Consider the following 20,100-nt stretch of genomic DNA (forward strand, 5'->3'; position numbering starts at 1 on the left):
TGGGGAACACCCATGATCCATGAGGAACCCCTGAGGAAAACTGCCATGAGCTGACCCTGCCTCCTGCCTGGCAAAGTGATCCCACCACTGTCCCTGTGCTCCTCTCCACTCATTGCTTCTCTTGGGGTGCTAATTATCAGTGACATTCCCTTGAAAAGAAGCTCAGTGTTGTTTCTCTCAGAGCTGCTCTGTCCCTGCTGCTTGTTTTGGCTACAGAGAGATGAGATATCTCTGCCACCTTGTTATCAATGGGGAATAAATAGTCCTGACTTTGCTGTGCAGAGACTTTTCTGCCACACAAGGTTTGTTAAGCTCTCAGTCCCTCTGCCTGGAAGTACCACAGCTATCCAAGGTTTTTTAAAGAAGCCTGAAGTTCTGCTGCACTGGGGACTTCACACCCAAAGATGGGCCCTTAGAAAGGTTTGCTGATGGCTGCAGGCTCCGTGCCATGGCTGGATGAACATGGACTGAGCAAACTGGATGGTGTGGCATGGGAGGGAAGCTCCAGGACATCCTTTTCTGGGCAGATCTGGTCATCATGTTCATGGAGGACCCCTGAAACACCTGCTGGTGACAAGCACTACAGAAGGGCAGGCATTTGGACAATTGCAGATCCAAAGAAATGTACTTTACATTTCTTTGTGAAGATCCAAGGCCCCCCACAGAGATGGAAGCTCAAGGCTTTGCAGCTGCTGGTCTTTTGCTGTCATTTTTCCCCCTGACAAAGATAGAGAAGCAATGAAGGAAGAAACCTTTTTTCTGTTACTGATTTCTTTCAGCTGGACTCTTTTCCCAAATGAGTGCCTGTTAAAACAAGCCCCCATGTCATGTATTCAGTGTTTGAATAGGGAAGGACACCTTGTTTTGACACCAGATGCTTCTTATTACAAAATTAGTGCTTTTCTAAGTGATAAAACAGAAGCCAGGGAAGAAACAACATATATGAAAGACGCACAGAAGAGTTTCTTTTAATAGAAGAGCAGATCCCATTAAATATCAGAGTCAGGATGAGGCCAAGAGCCACGGGTGACAAGAGCTTTGGGGGGATTTTGCAGGGCTAATCTGAAAAGACCTCTGCTTTCTGCCAGGTGTTTGGTAAAATTGCTCTGAACGACACCACGGAAATCAACCGCAACAACAACTTCCAGACCTTCCCCCAGGCAGTGCTGCTGCTTTTCAGGTGGGTGTGTGACAGCTCTGCATTGTCAGTCCAGGAGCACGATTCCTCTGCTCCTGGGCACAGCTTATCTCCTTCTCCCCTGTCATGTTCCCGAGGTGAGTAGTTACATGTTGTGCTTCAACAGGGAATTATATCAGATGGAATGACCAGCCCATTAACTCTCCTGTACCCCTAGCAGCTCACCCTGGTGAGGCTCAGAGCTGGAGAGGGACACGAGTCCTCCTACATGGAGGGAGGGCAGCCAGTTTTCAGTGCTCTCCAAGGCTGAGATGCATCAAAAACTTGTTTGATTCAAATCTGGCCAGTGTGACTTCTAACAGGGATGTGGTGAAGTCGTGCTTAGGCGTGGCTGTGCCCAGCTCAGCTTAGCACATCATCCTACTCCAGCTGGGGCCACAGAGGGGTGGGAAAGTTGTCATAAATTCAACACTGTCATAATTTTGGAGGACTTTTTAAGATGCAGTGCACAGCCATGTCACACACATCTCCATAACTCTGGTTGGATTCTGGTGAGAGCCCCATATCCAGAGCAGCCAAATCCAGCCAGAAATGGTGGTTCCACTGCCATCACTGATGATGATAGCAACAAAGCCAAACAGAGGAGCAGGATATGCCAGGGGATGTCAACTTGCTCTTAATCGCCCTCAGTGGCAAAAATCCCATTAATATCCACGGGATCAGGAACAGGTTGTTCATGTGCCAGTCCCTGTCACCTCTGAGGTCACTGCTGTCTTGCCCTACCCTCTGCCTTGCCCAGGTGTGCCACAGGTGAGGCCTGGCAGGAAATCATGCTGGCCTGTCTCCCGGACAAGAAGTGTGACCCCGAGTCGGAGCCGGCCAACTCCACAGAAGCCGATCACTCCTGTGGCAGCAGCTTTGCTGTCTTCTACTTCATCAGCTTCTACATGCTCTGTGCCTTCCTGGTGAGTCCCCCCAGCCCAAACCTTCCCTCTGTCACACTGAGCCTCTGCTTCCCCAAATATCAGCAATGCACAGGATAGGAATGGTCTCAAAGAGGGGAAATTTCCCCAATGGGGTATTTTCCAGCAGCATCCTTTCAGTGATAACAGCCCTTCCCTGCAGCTCTGGGACCTTCCCTCTGTCACACTGAGCCTCTGCTTCCCCAATGTCAGCAATCCATGGGACAGGAATGGCCTCAAAGAGGGGAAATTTCCCCAATGGGGTCTTTTCCAGCAACACCATTTCAGTGATAACATTTCCCTCCCTCTCTGCAGCTCTGGGGGATGCTCCTCTTCCAATCCCAACCCTTTGTGCACAGCAGAGGACCATTCTCCCCCCCTCCTCCTCCTCAATGAGAAAACCAAATTAGTGTGTTGTGGGCTGTGCTGAGGCTAGCAACGCCTCAGCCACACTTCCCACCTTCCCTCCTACCTCCCTTCTGGCTGCTGAGCAGGTTTTTCCTCCCCTGCCAGCAGCACTGACTGTGAGAATACACATATCCCACTGGCATCTGCTCCGTGGTTGCAATGTGGCACTGCTCAGAGTGACAGCACACTCTCTGCAGCTGGCAGCAGCGCCCAAAACTCTCCCAGTGAGCAGCAGCAACATTTTAAAAGTTTTGGTCTTGAGCCAGAAGAAAGGACTTTTATCTCAGCCCTATCAAAGATAAATCCCACCCTGTTCTGCCAGGTAAAGACACAGGTAAATAAAAAGCCACCATAGCACATCTAAGAATTCAGAAAAATTGTTCAGAAAAATTTAGCAGGGAAGAGAAAAATGTAACCACCCCTGGGTCCTTCCCATTTAAATTGAGGGGCTGGCATGGGGGAATAAAGATGCTAACCCCAATGTTTTTCTCAGTTTTGGGAGTCCAAATCCACACCTTAAATGGGGAACATGGTAAAATTTACTGATCCTTGCCTCATCCATCACATCATCTCTGTCCTTGTTTGCAGATCATCAATCTTTTTGTAGCTGTTATAATGGATAACTTCGATTACCTGACACGGGACTGGTCCATTTTAGGACCACACCACCTGGATGAGTTTAAAAGGATCTGGGCAGAGTATGACCCTGAAGCTAAGTAAGTAACCCAGCCTGGATATCAGAGCTCCTCAGGAGAACAAGCCTATTGTTTTCTGATCTCTAGACTCAGTGCAGTAAGTGCCATGATCCTCCTGCAAGACCACTTTTTTTTTTTTTTTTTTTTTTTTTTTTTTTTTTTTTTTTTCTGGTACAAAGCCCCTAAAATAAATAACCCCATGAGGTACTGCTGGTGAATCCATAAGCTCAAAGTGCAAAGCTAACAGAAATCTCAACATTCAGGCTGCACTGTTACCTGTCAGGCCATTGCTTTACTTTCTGTCAGGGAGACAGAGACTTAGTGAAGGGCAGCAGGAGATTGAGAAAAGGTGATTATTTATTGTTTTATTTGTTTGGGATATCGAGCTGTGACTCTCCTGCTTGGCTTTATACTCAAAGCAGAGCTGCTGTGCTCAGATCTCTTTTTTTTTCATATATCCCCATCACAACCTGTACATTCTGCATTCCATTGTCTGCAGGGTTATTGACAACAGCAGACTTGCAGGGATTTAAAGTTACACTACAACAACTCACACAAGGCTTAACTGACACATTCAGTATTATATGCTCTGTTTGACACAGGCTTAGGCTTAAAGTGCATTTAGATCCCCGTGGCATTGCTGTACAGCTGACAATTGTAATTGCAAAGCCCCCTTCATAATGCAAAAGCCATGGAGAGAGATTTGGGTGTAAAGTAAAAGCAGATCTCTTTAGGAGACATTAGTCTGGCCTCAGGTTCTGCCCTGTGTGAGGGTGTGTCACATTATGAGAGTAACACAGGAATTTAAACACTTCCTCCTGTTCACAGTGACCTCCCAGGCTGGGGACTTTTAATATGGATGGGGAATAAGCACAGACTTCTAGTTAAATATGCCTTTTGTTAACAAAACAGATGCTACTATTTGTGCTTGCTTGAAGGCAAGACTACAGTGGCTGAAGCCATAAAATAGACAGGCACTCAGCTCTTCCCTTTTCCTCCCTGTTTATAAATGGGAAACTCATCCACATCCCATGCCCCTCCTCAGGCTCTGGGAGCTTTCATCCCTCCATGAGAGAATTCTTCATTTGAGAATCCATTTACCAAATTTAAGAGAAACCCAAGTGCTGCTGTGGAGGAAGTTCAGTGCTTTGTTTTGTGCTCGCTCTAGTGACAGCCCCAAGCATAAACAAGTATTAAAAGGCAGTGGCTTGGGGCTATTTATGTGGGAGGTAAACCACAAGGAAATAGACCCTTTATACCTCTCTGCCTGCCATGGGCCTCAGCCCAGCAAGGAAATAAGTAGATATTTATTTTGAGCAGGTCAGTGATGGGAAGAGAACCCCAAATTATCTGTTCATGCACTAAGAGACTGCAACATTGAACAGGCTGAGGTCAATTCCTGCAAGTATTGACTCAAGTATGACTGGCAGCTGGGATTTCTGCACTAGCAGAAGGTAGATGAGTGCTGGGCAAATCCTGCAGAATTGCCAGATGCAGGAAACCTGAAATAACAATCCTTTAAGCTATTCCTGGGCTACAGGGAGCAGCAGCATGAGGCTGGGAGAGACCTCAGTGACACTTTTAGCTGCACTCTGCAGGTCAGCCCTGCTCAGGGTGCAGCCCTGACTGTGCTTTCTCCTCCAGGGGACGGATCAAACACTTGGATGTGGTGACACTGCTCCGGCGGATCCAGCCCCCCCTGGGCTTTGGGAAGCTCTGCCCTCACAGGGTGGCCTGCAAAGTAAGGCTTGGGGTGGTGCCTTTAGCTTTATCTTCCATGTATTTCAGGTTCTGTGGTGCCCAGGGGTGCAGCTCTGAGCTCACAGTCAGTGTCACTCAGCTCTGCACACAGCAGGGACACAAAACAAATCCTTTTCCTGCTGCACACCAAGGACAACTTTCAGCCCCAAAAGCACAAACAAGGCTGGGCTGGAGGGAGGAACAAGAAGGATGGGACCTCACAACCTGCAGCTGGAATTGGACAATTAAACCCCAACATGCAAATGGACCAAAACTTATAAAAATGTAACACCTTGTGACCATTTGTCCATTTTGTGACCATTTTGGGTCCACCTTGGGTGTAGCCCTGGTCAGGCTCCTGTCCTGCCCAAGGTGGATTCTGGAGGCCTTTCAATAAATCCCAGCTTTATTGTCTGGCTCTGTCCAGTCTCTGTTCCAGCTCAACCTTCCCAAAACATCAGGAGGAAGCTGAGCTCACAGCAGCTAAACCAGAGATTGACTTACAGAATACAGAATGGTTTGGCCTGAAAGTCACCTTAAAGACCATCTAATTCCAGCCCCCATGCTTGAGCTGCCTTCCATCAGAGCAGTTGTTTTACACTAAACAGCCTCCTGGGGTGTTTTCTAGCTGACCCTGCCTCACTCACTGGGCAATCCCAGTTCACTGCCCACCAGGCAGAGCCAGCAGCAGCAACCCCTGGGCTGCCCTGTGCCTCTCACCAGCTCCTCTAGGCTGCAAAAAACCACTCGAGGGCTGGAGGGTCACCAGCAGGTGGGTTGTGCACTACTCAGAGCTTTTTGTGTGGTTAGGAGAGCACATCTGTGTTAAATACAGCTCCCAAGAACAATATGGAGTCAAACACCCACCTCGAGACAGATTAGGAGAGATAGCAATAACAGGGCACTCTCATTGTGTAACTAACCCACAGGCCATGGATATTCACATCAGAGGGGTGGCAGGTCATAAGGAAAGAGCATGTTTGAGTCCAGGTGTGACAGTGTGATTGTTGTCTCTCTTCTCTTCACCCCACAGCGCCTTGTCTCCATGAACATGCCCCTGAACAGCGATGGGACTGTCATGTTCAATGCCACCCTCTTTGCCTTGGTCAGGACAGCCCTGAGGATCAAGACAGAAGGTGAGAAGCTTGCTGACTGCAGGGATACAGAGGTGTTCATGCCAAGGTGTCCTGAGCTGGAATAAACCAACATCTTGGGACATCTTGGTTAAAATGATCCAAATTCCTCATATGCAGCCCATGGGACAAAAAGTTATGTAAAAAGGTTTGGAGGAATAATATTTTCTAGGGAAAGTACAGTGTTTCCCACTACCTAGGAAGTCAGTGCTTCCTATAGTATCATCTCAAATTATTGATCACATTCTTCACAGTGGCCTGAAAGTTTAAAGTTTTAGATCAATGGCAGCTCACACAGCAATTAAGAGAAGGACAAAGGGTAAAGAAGCCTTTCTGCAGAGCTGAGCCACTTCTTGACTGCTGTTGCCACTGATCTTCCAGTCCAGGGGAGATAAAAGAGCTTGGACTCGAGGGTCTCATCTCACAAAAAGCTCCTCCTGTGTTTCCATTAGCATGAGTTAACATCACATTGCAGTAACAGTGGTGTTGTAAAGGCAGATGAGAAGCAAAGGGACTGTTAATAGCTTTGCATAGACAGCAGGTACATTTGAGGAAAGCAGACAAGATTTGGGGCTCAGCTTGTCCTCTTTGTTGCACTCTGTCACCTGCTGTAATGAAAGGTGTTGGTGCTGAGTCAAAATCTGGCTTCATGTATTAATGAGATGCATTAAAAGAGAAGAGTGTAGGTGTGTGATTCACAGCCAAACACCTCTGCCTCAGGAGTGGCTGCATCACATTTCAGGAATGGGGAAGCAGTGACCAGCAGAGCTCTACCTTACAATGCCAGCTGTACACAGCTGAGCCGAAAAACAGTGGCAAAATGAAAAATTAAATTTTTTAAAAAATATATTAAGGCCTTGAAAGTTGTGCTAAACAGAATTTGACTTGTAGCACAAGAGACTCTCCTGAGGAAAAAGCCACTCACAATCCCTGTAAGACATTTTGTGTCTTATGAAACAGAGACCCAAAAAGGACTCAATTTTCTTGTCTGTCTGAACCTCAAGCTCTTGAAGTAATTGCCAGTGAACTCCTGGAAAACCATCTAAAGCCTCAAACTGCTTTTTTTCTTGCCTTAGCAGGATCTTTCAAGTGGTCAGGGCAGGAGTTTGGATTAGCCCTGCTGAGTTAGATTTCTGCCTTTGATGCTGTCCATGTGTTCCATCCTTAGCAAGTTATTCAGTGTCTCTAACTTCACTGCACTCTATTACCAGGACTACTGCCATGCAGAGCCCTGTGCAGCACCCTCAGGAGCCTTGGTGCTGGGGAGAAATAAGAAAACCTGCAGGAACAGCACCTTTAGGAGGACAAGATAACTGGTTTCAGACACCTAGAGAGAGAAGAGAGGGGGTTCAATGTACATAAATCAAGAAATAAAACTGAAGGTGACTCATTTGAGAGGAAATGGGAAATCTAGGAGGAAAGTCACCTCCCTACCCAGAGATGACTATGCATATTTAGGAAGATGACCTCTTGCTGTGAGGGAGCTTTAGGAATGGTCTGAGCGTCTCTTGGTCCAAAACTTTCCACTGCTGAAAACACTCTGATATTTACCTCCTGAGATTTCCATGCCAGACATTAAATTGCTCCTCTGCAGGGTCTGCTTAATTCCTGTCTCTGATGGTTTTCACCCTGCAGGTAACCTGGAGCAAGCCAACGAAGAGCTGAGAGCAATAATTAAGAAAATCTGGAAGCGCACCAGTATGAAGCTGCTGGACCAGGTGGTGCCTCCTGCAGGTGGTGAGTGCAGGATCTTGTCCCTGTCTTTGAATCTCTCTGGTTTGTTTTTGGTTTTTTTTTTTCCCTCACCTGTCCACAATCAGGTGGAATTAGGAGAACAGGCTTTCTTCTCCAAGCTATCTGTATTTCATCAGGCTGAAGTCTGTTCTGTACTGACATGGATATGTTGTTCTTACTGCTGAGAAATCAGGGACAGAAAAAAAAAAAATAGTGCATAAATAGGAGTTGGTGCATAAGCATCCAGAGTGGCATTCACTGACTTCCCAGGTGGCACAAAACAGCATTTGGCAGGCAGCCACCAGAAGCAGCCAGGTCCTGAGCCTTGTTCAGCCTGCTCTGAAGTCAGTGGACCATGTCTTCTAAAATTTCCACTGGGTTTGCAGAAAGGAGGAGAGCTACCTGGAGAACAATGTTAGTACACATTTTGGCTGAGTGACAGGTTTTATTGTGTGGGAACACAGCTGTGACTGCATTTCGGGGGAGAGGTGATCTCTGCTCACTCACACCCATGTTGGGCACAAAGGGACAGAATTCCAGTGCACAGAAGGGTCAGAGCAGGATGGATGATCAGTCAGATGCTGTTGCCCAGCCAGCCTGTGAATAAGTCTTCCCCCAGGCTGTCACAAGACAGCAGCATGTGTTGACCCAGACTGAGAGGCTGCTGCTAAAACAAGATCCTTTGTGGTTAACCAACACCAGAGACTGCAAAGGTCAGATGTGCTCCTGCTGCAGGGGTTCTGTAGAAACCAGAGCCAGGGGTTCTGTGGAAACCACCTGCACTTCTCCTCCTGACTATTCCCAGCAAGCTCTGGTTGAGGAGCAATCCTTTCCTTCAGCCCTGCACCACCCTGATGCTATAAAAAAGGAGAGATGGACAGCACCCAGTGTTTCTGCAAGGCCTAAATGAGCAAACACCCCTTACATGAACAGGGGTTCTGTGGAAACCAGAGCCAGGGGTTCTGTGGAAACCACCTACACCTCTCCTGACTATTCCCAGCAAGCTCTGGCTGAGGAGCAATCCTGTAGCCCTGGTTCATGCCTGAGATTTTTGGTTTCTGAAATTCCTTTCCCAGAGAACTTTCTGTAAACAAGAGACATGTTTTTGTAATGGCAAATTTGTTTACATCCTAGGAGGGGCTTCTTCTTGATGTCCCCTCTGGTCTGACCAATGTGACTGAAGAGGTTTGCCTTTGTTTCACCAATCGAATTGGTCTGTGTAGAATAGTTTATAAAGGAGACACATCCCAAGAATAAAGGAGTCATTTTCAGCCTTCTGAAGTCGGAGTCTTTGTGTCACTGTGGTGTACAACAGTGTCACAATCCCTTCCTTCACCCCTGAATCCTGATAAAAAAGCGGAGATGCAGCACCCGGTGTTTCTGCAAGGCAAACACGGCGATAAATCAGCTCCTTACTGAATTTATTTTTCCACCCTCCCCTCTGCAGACGACGAGGTGACTGTGGGGAAGTTCTACGCCACTTTCCTGATCCAGGAGTATTTCAGGAAGTTCAAGAAGCGCAAGGAGCAGGGGCTGGTGGGGAAGCCCTCGCAGCGCAACGCGCTCTCCTTACAGGTGACAAGCGGGCCCCGAGTGCCATGGGGGGTACACTAGAGACAGGGAGCCCCACTTCCCTCCTCAGCCATCCTGGGGGTTGCAATGGGCTATTCCTGCCAAAAAAAAGGACCCCTTGGATTATCACACCAATCCTGTGTACCGTGGGCTCACAATGCCTTAGCTCTGGAAATGGAAGGCACAGGTGAGGCATAATCACAATTCATCGATCTGACAGTCATATTTGAAATTAGAGAACTGGTACGAAATGTCCTACAGGCATTTGTTTACTCACACATATATTTGACCCATTCTGAGTGCATGTCGCCAGGAGGCCAAATCACTTAAAAAGCGTAAAGGCCATCCAATGGGCAGGACTGTAAGGACTGGGATCTGTTTCCCACTGTGATACATGTTCACTCAGTAGATTACCAGGCTATTTGTCAAGGAGAAAAAACCTTTTTGACTGTACAAGCAGTACTACTTATGTCCCTCAAGGATACATTGAGAAAAAAGGGTGACTCTGGAGTTTCAGCAAGCTAAAAGTGCTGTGGTGTGGGCACAAACACAGAATGAGGCCTCAGTACACCCACAGCTGGATGGACTCTTTGGAACAGACTCCAGCCAGTGAGGGCTTTGAAGACTTTGCAGGTCCAGATGCCAGGAGCTTAGTTATTAAATCCCTATTTAAACTGCTGATTAAACAGAAGAGATTTTCTGATGCACCAAAGCACATGGCTCAGCTGGAAGTGTGGCTGCTCCAGAGCTTCTGGTTGTAGATCTGAGAACCCAGAGCTCAAAGCCCACAGACCTGTAGATTTATGTTCATGCCCTGCTGTGCTGAAGCCAAGGACTAGAGATAAACATTCCTTGGTTTGTATCGCCAAGATTTTTTCTCTCTGAGATGGAGATGAAAGCCCAGAATTTGCTGGCATTTCTCTAAGGAGCTGGGGGGGTGCAATGTTAACCAAAGGGGCCCCACAGTGTTTAGGGAGCAATGGCAATGCTGCAGTCCCTCCTGTGCCCACTCGGAGATATGAAGCTCTATAGTTTGCTGTTTTGCAGGCTGGGCTGCGCACGCTGCACGACATCGGGCCCGAGATCCGCCGAGCCATCTCTGGAGACCTGACAGCTGAGGAGGAGCTGGACAAGGCCATGAAAGAAGCTGTTTCTGCTGCCTCTGAGGATGATATCTTCCGGGTAGGTTCTCAACAAGTTTGCGGGCTGAGGTTGAGCTCAGAGTGTTGTTTTTAGAGGACACGAAAGAACGACACTCACTCGTCATGTTGAAAAGTGAGGAGAGAGGAAGTTTATTATGGTTTGGGGTTTAAATAGGGTTTGGAATTTGATCAGGGATTGGAGGATGAGAGTAACACCTCTCTGACCCCAGTGGTCAACTTAGAAGTCCATCAATTTGTCCTTCCACCTGGAAGGAATGTGTTGTTTACAAAATATCAGTTCTTTGTTTTTGTTACAAGCATGAGAAAGCTCCAGTAGAAATGTGAAAATGTCAGAAAGCTGAAAAATCAGGGCAAAAGAGTGCCACATTCTCTTCTGTTCTTTCTGCATTTCAGCTGGGCCCTCCTTCTTTTGGAGCTCTTACTAGAAAACAGTGGTGGACCTAGATGCTGAGTGAAAGGTCCTAAGGTCTTTGCACAGTTTCACCCCAATTCCTTCTCTCTTTCTCTCAAGGGAAACTCCTCAGTGGAAGATTCCCTCAAAACCTAAATTAAAGAGCAGATCAGTGCAGCCATCTAACAATCTGCAGAGCAGCAGCCAGGCACACTTTAGTGTTTTGTTCTCTCCTTTCAGTAGCACTGGTACCATCCTTCCAAAAAGCACACAAGGACCCAACAGAGCTCCTATGGAAGGAGAAAACTTTCTGAGCAACTTAGCTAAATCCTTTCTTTATTTTTTCTTATAATTCTTTTCTTTGGTAACTTTTCCTCTCCTTTGGCATTTTCCTCCTTTCTTTACAGAAAGGTGCTGTCAGTCCCTTTCATTACCCACCATCTAAACATAACTGGCTCATTAAATTTCTCTTCATTTCTTCCTCCAGGTTCTTAATAGTTTCTGATGCTCTTTTCAAATTCCCCCTGATATCTAAATGTCCCTTTGCAACTGCACTGGGAAAACCAGACAGCAGCTACTGGTTCTTGCATCTATACCCTGTCCTGGACTCCCAGGACTGGTGGGATTTATATCCTGAGGCCAAGGACTAGTGACAAACATTCCTTGGTTTGTATCGCCAAGAGTTTCTCTTTCTGAGAACTCTCTCTGAGTTTCTCTGAGGTGGAGATGGAAGCCCAGAATTTGTTGGTGTTTCTCTAGGAGCCTGCCAGTCCTCTGAAATCCCAGCCTGTGTGTTCTCAGCCCCTGTGACAGAGCAGTCCTCACACTGCCTTCTGGAACAGACAGCACCAGTGCCATCGTGCTCACTTTGGTCCTCACTTTTTTTCCCTCAAGAACAGTCTAAGCAGGAAAACACTGGGATGTGGCCTTGCACATCTCACTCACAAAGGAAAACTCCTTTCTGTTTCTGTGGCAGAGAGCTGGAGGCCTGTTTGGAAACCACGTCAGCTACTACCAAAGTGACGGCAGGAGCGGGTTCCCCCAGACCTTCACCACCCAGAGACCTTTGCACATCAACAAGTCCGGCAACAACCACGGGGACACCGAGTCTCCATCCCACGAGAAGCTGGTGGACTCCACCTTCACTCCCAGCAGCTACTCATCTTCAGGCTCCAATGCCAACATCAACAACGCCAACAACACTGCCCTGTGCCGCTTCCCCAGCCCACCCAGCTACCCCAGCACTGTCAGCACCGTGGAGGGCCACGGGACACCTTTGTCACCTACCATCTGTGTGCAGGAGGCTCCCTGGAAACTCCCATCCAAAAGGTAAGTCCTCCCAGCAGACGGGGAGAGCCAAGGGAGCAGGTGTTGGAAGGTGCATGCAAACACCAGAGCGCTGCTGCTGAGCTGAAGTCACTCCCAGGCTTTGCCCAGCCTGCAGCCTGGATTGAGCCTTCTGGTTCTCCAAAGCCCACAGTGCCACAAACATGCACCAAGTGGCCACTGCAGAGCACCAGCACTCTTGCTGACCAACACACTGAATTTCTTTGTCAGGAAGAAACCTTTGTAAGATCCAAAGAGAACCTTATTTACCCCTCCTTCACCACAGGGAGGTGTTTTGCCAACTGGTAGCTGAAGGAGATTGCTCTTCATGTCTTAACGGCCCAACAGGGAGCTTTGTTGAAGTCAGTGGTTTTTCATCCAGCAGATCACATCCCTACAGAGGTCACCAAAGATATTCTGCCAGGAGGGAGGCAAGGTTTTCAGAAACAAAGAGAAGAAAATCCCCTTCTCTGGACAGTTTTCAGGCTCTCTACACACACAAAAGGAATATAATTTTTCTCAGTGGGAGATTTTTTTAATACCTTCAGAAACAGCAGGAAAGAGATGGATTTTTTTTTTTTCTATGCAGAGAGGGAACAGTGTGAAAAGGTGGCCAAATTCTGCCCTAAGAAAGGACAGAATAGGACAATAAGGAACTTCAGTGGGTGCGGAATTGCCCAAGTGAAGAGTCCCGTGGTTTTTCTATTTCACGCCTTCCTGAGGGAGGTCACGGGGGTTGCACAAGCTGTGTTCCCCTCTGCCCTCCTCCCTGCTGACTCGTGCTGGTGTGACACTGCTAACGGGGTGTTCTTTTCTCTCCTTGCTTCCCTGGGCACGTTCCCTGCATTAGGACACATTACTACGAGAGCCTGGCACGGTACGTGTTCTCCTCCAACGCTGCCTGGGTGTGAGACCCACTACTCTCCCTCCTGTTCAAACTCCAAATTCCCACTAATGCTGCATATGAGCTCTCCTTTTTGGTGCCAGTAGGGCTGAAATAGAGATACTGATCACCAGGACAGCTCCAGAAAATTCTCCCAACTCGGGGCACATAGTGATCCGTGTTCTGGCTATTTTCTAGATTTGGGGTTTTTTTAGAGGTTCTAGCTGGGCTCACACATTTGCACATTCTCTGATCACAGCACAGTAAAGTGCACCCTGGCATGTTCATACAAAAACTCTGTATGGTTTTGGCTAAACACAGACAGTTGAACAGGAGGAGATGCCAGGTACTGATTTTTTTCCCCTCTGCACCTCAGCAGTGTTACTTGCCTCCCATTTCAGAGGAAGGTCACTGCAGCACTGTCCCACAGGCTCTTTTATACAACCCACATTTCTCCCAATGGTTTTTGCTTTAACCAGATAACAAGAAAATGTCGCCCCTCCAGTCCCTAAAAGATGGAAAAAAATTAATAAAAAAAAGCCACTCTTCTCTCTTCTGCAAATCCCAGTAAGAAACTGAAATTGTTTCCAATACCTCAAAGATTCAAGCCACCTCCTCAGAAAATACAAAGTCCAAATTAAGTGAAATACAAGTGCTGAAATGTGAAACACGGGGACAGAGAGGAGGCAAGCAGGGAATTGAGGGCTGGAACACCTAAGGCTTTGGACAGATCCCACTGAGTTCAGCAGAAGCACTGTGCAGTTAAAAAAAGGGATGAAAGGTGGAAAAGCCAGCAAGGATGAGAATGGGACCAGAGGCAGAGGGCAGAGCTGGTGCAGACTGAGGGATTTGGGAGGCAAAGGCCACATCACAGAGATTAAAAGGTTACTGTGGGTATCCAGGAGGCTTCTCTGAAATCCATAACCAAGTCTTTTGCAACGAGGGAAAAAGCTTATTCCTGAGAGCCCATCTCAGATTTTACAGTGAGTTCAGTGAGGTGAATCTTTGGAAATGTGTGATGTGCACATTAATGGACCACAGGTGGTCACAAATGACAAAATACATGAACAGTGTTGCTCAGTATTGTTTTCAGAAACTTGTCCTGTGAAAGAGGACACAGACAAAGGTTGTTGCCTTGTATTTGTGAACTCTGTAGCTCTGTTCAGCCATTGATTTTTCCTATGATGGCTCTTTAGCATTATAATAAACTGAGACAGATGGAGCCTGTCATTCTCGTCTTTGTAACAGGTTGTCTTTACCGTCTCCATATCTTGACTTGTCTCTTTTGCTCATTAGCTCCAGCTCCAGAGACAGCCAGCTGGCAATTGTTTGCCAAGAGGAAGTGTCTCAGGATGAGACTTATGATGAAAATTTGAATGAAGACATTGAGTACTGTAGTGAACCAAGTCTGCTCTCTACCGAAATGTGAGCTTTGCAGCTTTAGTCAAGGTGTTTGGGTGGTTCTTTGATTAAGGGGGAGAGGTGGGAAGAGGTGACATTCTTCTACAAAAATTTCCATTTACGGGAGGAGGTCAGAAAATTTTAGACAAATCAAAACATGAGAAAATAATTTCTTTTAAAAATGCAGTTCAGCCCTAGAGGTAACATTGAAAAGGATATTTTTCACCTAGGACTTTCCTTCCCTGAATGAGACATCTGGATCAAGCAGGGCTGCCCCCCACATTCACTTCTACCCCCTGATGTCCCCAGAGCTCATTTTTAGAGGGTTCTCTGTCTCATGGTCTCTTGTTACTTCTCCTGGACCAGTAATAGTTTGGAGCTAGCTCACTCTTGCATCCCTTTGCTGCTAGCATGACCTTCCTGCCTTCCTTGCTGGAAGAGGGTTTATTCTACCCAAATTCAGCTGCTTTTCTAAACCCCTCTGCTCTCCTTGCAGGCTTGCATACCAAGATGATGAAAACAGACAACTCACTCCACCAGAAAACAACAAAGGAGAGGACAGCCGGCCCTCTCCGAAGAAGGGGTTTCTGTGCTCCTCAGCTCTAGGTAACCTCCCTGTGTTTTCCTCCACCTTGCTGGGGTTCCCACATCTCCCTGGAGGAATTCCAGCCTCGTGTGGGCACGGGTGTGGCTGTTTGCTGCATTCAGCTGGTGAGGTCAGGAGTCCCAGGGTGTGCAGACAGTCCTGATCAGGCACAGGGCTCTGCTGGCTTCACACTCAGCCAACAGATGAACCTGGGGCTGTTTGGACAGTCCTTATGATCTGTTTGATCAAGGCTGCCTGGGAATTAAGGCAGTTTATTTGAGAGATGTGGACTCTCCAAACAATCACCAGGGAGGCAGTGAATAGGTGAGCCTTGAGTCTGCAGTGTTCTGCTCTGTGTGTGTGTTCAGCAAGGAGAAACGAGAGATTGTGTCCTTTGTCTGCTACCAGGGACACACTGAATGTCAGATTAAATTAATACAACATAAATTTGCCTTCTGATCTAATTGTACCTGGAGATTTTCAAGTGCTTCGCTGTTCAGGTGAAACCCATGAATCACAAAGGTTTTATGGAAGTACCAAGAGAGTCTGTGACAAAATGAACTCTTTTAGGTATAGCATTTTTCTGAGTATTGGTGTGGTGAAAAAGGGCTCTGAAGGGAGAAACTAAAAAGAATCTGGTCATGTATAGAATACATTTTTACAGAATAACAGCGTAGTGTCATGTTTAAAGTGAATCTTCAGTGAAATCCTTCAGGATCCTTCACTGTCCTAACAACATTTACTTTTTTTCAAATCTTAAAATATTAGGCAATGGCAACTTCTATATTTATCTGAAAGGCAGTCAGCCCTTGATTTAATGCTTCACTAACTACATTCTAGTGAATATTTATATACTCGTGTCATACTCATCTTAGTAGTTGGGGTTTTTTTTTCTCTAGAAAGAGGAAATACTTTTAACCTGCATTTTAACATTTCATTCTCTGGGTTATAATGTATTTTCTCTAACCCTGAGAGAAACTGTTGATTTTTCTCAACAATCCAGTATCAACATCAACAAAATCAAGAAGACCACAAAGTATTTTAGTGTGCCACGTATTGAATCTTTAATACTGGATTTATTGGCCATTTTTCAGAAGTAGAGCACTTAAGCATAAACATACTTTTCAGTAGTTTTAAACTCCTCATTGGGAGTACCTTTCTCATATTGAGAGAAGTAAAGTTTTACTTTATAGCAAGCAAACAATGTGACTGGGAAACCAGCTGCATGTGGTTTTAAAGGAGAAAAGGGTTCAGAATCCTACCTGGCAGTGTTGATTGGTTTGTGATGCCTGAGTGCCTTCTGTAAACACATCTTGCTTTAGAAAGGGTGTGGTTATGGTCCTACCCTAACTAAATAACAAAAAATCATACAGAACTTTAGAAAACCCAAAATGCACATTGCAACACGTGGTGTTAGGTGAAATGGACAGAGCCCAAAGCATGTGTTTGTCAGCACAGTGGGATTGCAGTGTAAGAAACTGAAAACAGATTATCTGTAGTGTATCATGAGTGATGGACACATTGTGTGTGTTGCTGTTGCAGGTCGAAGAGCATCTTTTCACTTAGAGTGTTTGAAAAGACAGAAAAACCAGGGTGTGGATGTCTCGCAGAAGACAGTCCTGCCTTTGCATCTGGTCCATCATCAGGTGAGTGTTAATAACCCCTGACACCTGCAGTGCCCCCCAGAGCATCCCAACCCCCTGTTTAAGAGCCATTTGAGATAGATTCTCACCCACACTAAAGGCCCAGGGTTTAGCAGTCAGGATTTTTATCATTCCCAGTCAGCCACAGTTATCACTTTCTCATGCCTGTGAAAGAATAAAATAAAACACCAGCAAAAAGATGAAAATAACTACCCAAATTGCATGCTGCAGTGCAATTACACCGGCTTTGATGACAGTATGCACATGAATAAAGCATGCACAGTCTACTTTAAGGTAATTAAAGGTAACCAGTAAGTGTAATTAACCATTTTAAAACATAAACTGATTCCATGTAATCAATCAGCTTCTTTAAGCCCTTTGCAACTGTGTTCAGCAGCCTAGCAAATATATGCTTAAACATGTACCTAGATGATTAGCCAGCTGTCAGACTCCAGAGGAAATCTTTGTCTTTTTGGTTTGATGATGCCACTTTTTGTCACCATAAAAGAAACAGGTGCAGATGGCAGTGCCAGCCTTGCAGGTGTGGCTTCCTGCTCTGTGCAGTCCCCCCAGGCAGGGCAGAATGGCTTTGCCACTTCTTTAGGCTGCAACAAGGGCAGAAAATGCCACACAGGAGGAATGGGAGGAGTGAGAAGTCAGAGTGAGAGAGGAATGGGCTTGAGGCTCCCTGGCTTTTCTCACCTCCACTTCCAGAGAGTTATCCTTTAATTCTTGAGCTCCAGAAAGCAATGGTCTGCAGAGAGTTACAGCTGTGGCAGGGACAACCAGAAAATGTGTTGGAGCAGGGAAGAATTGGTCAGGAAACAGCTTCCTATGTTCACCAGAGCACCAACTGCCCTCCTGAGACTTCCTGCCCTCCCATGGGCCAGGCAGAGGGAATACAGGCCTCCCAGCCCTCTCAGCCCACAGAGCCAACAGAATAATCTTCCTCTAACCTCTACAAATAATATGGAGCTATTTTACCCTTCCTCATCCCACCAGGCAGCCCAAAACCTGCAGGGAAGGGGCTCTGCCCACACAGGTGTTGTCACTCAGCCAGACTGAAGGGCCACCCTGGACTCAGCAACATTCACAGTTACAAAAATGTTAAGCAGCCACAGTGCCTCAGATAAGACCACAGAGTGGAGAGGTTGTCTCTGCTAAACCTAAGGTATTGTGTTGCTGTGAATGCTTGAAGAGGTGTTCTCCTGGAATACCTGCACATCATGATATGTAAATGTATTCAGCTGAAGCTCAAAGCAATCCTACTGAGCTTCTCTCAGCTTCCTGAGAAGCTGACATTTTTTTGATAGAACGTTTTGTGGAAGTTTCTGCCAACAAGCTGAAAAATTGGTTCCATTGTCCTGCCTGACAGAGCCAGGTCTCCACTTGAAGTCCTGGCAGTTTAAGGGATGTGCTGAGGTCATCACAGCTTTATTCAGAAGAAGTTTTAAGGGCTTTCTTCCTCACTGTATTTTCATAGGAATCTGGTATCCAATTCCTGAGAAAGCCTTGGTAAATTTGCAGATGACTAAGAATTAATTCAGTTTTTCAGTGTCATCAGCACAACATAATTATCAGTTCCCAAGGATTTCAGTGACAGATGGACTGAGCTCCACTGAATATTAGATAGCTTTAAGTGAGCTGTCTAGTTTAAATTAGTCAGTTCGGTCCCACTGTGGTCAGTGGAGGGAAGAAGCATCACCAAAGGGCAAGAGCAAGTCTTGTGTAAGTCATGATTTTGAGGCAGTGTTTTCAGGCAGGCATTGAAGAGAAGGGAGGCTTGCCAGTGCCTCTCTGCACAGTTAGCTTAGACTGAACACAGAGACTGAACACGACACAATCCACAGTTTCTGTGCATTTATTTCATTGCTCAGCCATGAGCTCTGTGAGATGAGCTTATGACTCTGACAGTCTTGCTTATAGAACGAGGAAGCAGTCACCATCAATCTGATATCAGATCAGCCCTGTGCAACGAGAGGCCTCCTGAGGACTTAGTTCTGAGAGGAGGCTGGATGACTCAGAGGTTGTGTGTCTGACTACAGGAAGGACTGGATGGCTGAAAGTGTACTCATCAGATATTGATCCTCCCACCAGCAGCAGATGCCTTAAAATCCAGTGGTGGATTTCGAGTTATTGCCAACTGCACACACATCTTAAATTCACATCTAGTGTCTGTTCAGGTCCCTCAGCAGACTCTTAAAACAGCAACTGGCAGTAAAAAGCCTGTGCTGTGTGTGGTGTCAGTGGTGGGGAAATGAGCTGCTGTCTCCCTCAGTGGAGAAGAGGTTGGTGTTTCTGGCAGCACTGTGAGGAATGGGGCTGTATCCCTCCTGGTAATGATGTGGGAATGGGGCTGTATCCTCCTGGAACTGCTGTGGGAATGGGAGTGTATCCTCCTGGAACTGCTGTGGGAATGGGGCTGTACCCTCCTGGAACTGCTGTGAGAATGGGAGTGTATCCCTCCTGGCAGTGCCATGGGAATGGGGCGGTATCCCTCCTGCTGGCAATGCCATGGGAATGGGGCTGTATTCTTCCTGCCAGTGCCATGGGAATGGGACTGTATCTCTCGTGCTGTGGCTCCCAGGCTAAAGAACCGCACTTGTGAAAATTCCCAATCCAGTGCTTGGCACCAGCACAGGGCACACCATTTAAAGGAAATCTTGCAGAAGGAGTTTGCAGCACACATCCCAAACCCTTCAAGGAGCTGTTTCCACAACCCTCCAGGTCTTTCTTGGACGGTTTCTCCATCACCTCCTTGTTCTGTCCCTGCGATCTCCCTCTCACCTCATCCCTCCTGTGTCCGCAGGCGTTAGCAGTGGCCGGCCTGAGTCCCCTGCTGCAGCGAAGCCATTCCCCCACCACCTTCTCTCGTCTGTGCGCTACTCCCCCTGCCACACCCTGCAACCGTGGCTGGCCTCAGCAGAGCATCCCCACGCTGCGCCTCGACGGCGCCGAGTCCTCGGAGAAGCTCAACAGCAGCTTGCCGTCGGTGCACTGCGGCTCCCGGTACCCTGAGAGCGGCGGCAGCCCCAGGAGAGCCCGGCCCGTGTCCCTGACCGTGCCCAGCCCCACTGCAGGGAGCAGCCGGCAGTTCCACGGCAGCGCCAGCAGCCTGGTGGAAGCGGTAAGAGAGCCGGGATATTGTGGCACTGATGGGTAGAAATGTGGTCCTGGTGAAAGAGTAGGGAAATAGATCCATGGCTGTCCTCAATGCCATGAGCAGGAGAACCTTTCTCCCAACAGGGGCGTTTAGAGGCGTGAATGGGAGAAGGAAACCCAACAGTGATGAGGGTTGTGTTGGAGGTGTGGCAGAGGTGATATT

At 47.2% G+C, this 20,100-nt stretch overlaps 1 protein-coding gene across 18 annotated transcripts in view; it reads left to right on the forward strand.

Annotated features, from left to right (window-relative positions):
- CACNA1C (calcium voltage-gated channel subunit alpha1 C) overlaps window positions 1-20,100 on the forward strand; it is a gene marked incomplete at its 5' end in the record, with an annotated part of 450,110 nt that overhangs the window by 422,807 nt on the left and 7,203 nt on the right. For 12 of the 18 annotated variants that reach the window (XM_083858937.1, XM_083858940.1, XM_083858954.1 and 9 more), the window contains 13 exons: window positions 1,089-1,180; window positions 1,938-2,103; window positions 3,097-3,224; window positions 4,848-4,944; window positions 5,977-6,079; window positions 7,712-7,813; window positions 9,258-9,385; window positions 10,430-10,564; window positions 11,913-12,265; window positions 14,442-14,570; window positions 15,043-15,152; window positions 16,675-16,778; window positions 19,585-19,902. In XM_083858937.1, coding sequence (XP_083715063.1) covers window positions 1,089-1,180; window positions 1,938-2,103; window positions 3,097-3,224; window positions 4,848-4,944; window positions 5,977-6,079; window positions 7,712-7,813; window positions 9,258-9,385; window positions 10,430-10,564; window positions 11,913-12,265; window positions 14,442-14,570; window positions 15,043-15,152; window positions 16,675-16,778; window positions 19,585-19,902 — 1,965 coding nt within the window. Of the gene's footprint in view, window positions 1-1,088; window positions 1,181-1,937; window positions 2,104-3,096; window positions 3,225-4,847; window positions 4,945-5,976; window positions 6,126-7,670; window positions 7,814-9,257; window positions 9,386-10,429; window positions 10,565-11,912; window positions 12,266-14,441; window positions 14,571-15,042; window positions 15,153-16,674; window positions 16,779-19,584; window positions 19,903-20,100 lie in introns of all 18 variants that reach the window. The other 6 variants (XM_083858953.1, XM_083858948.1, XM_083858952.1 and 3 more) reach the window with 1 other exon arrangement.

Source organism: Zosterops lateralis, assembly GCF_965231275.1.
Source record: "Zosterops lateralis genome assembly, chromosome: 4".
Taxonomy (NCBI): Eukaryota; Metazoa; Chordata; class Aves; order Passeriformes; family Zosteropidae; genus Zosterops; species Zosterops lateralis.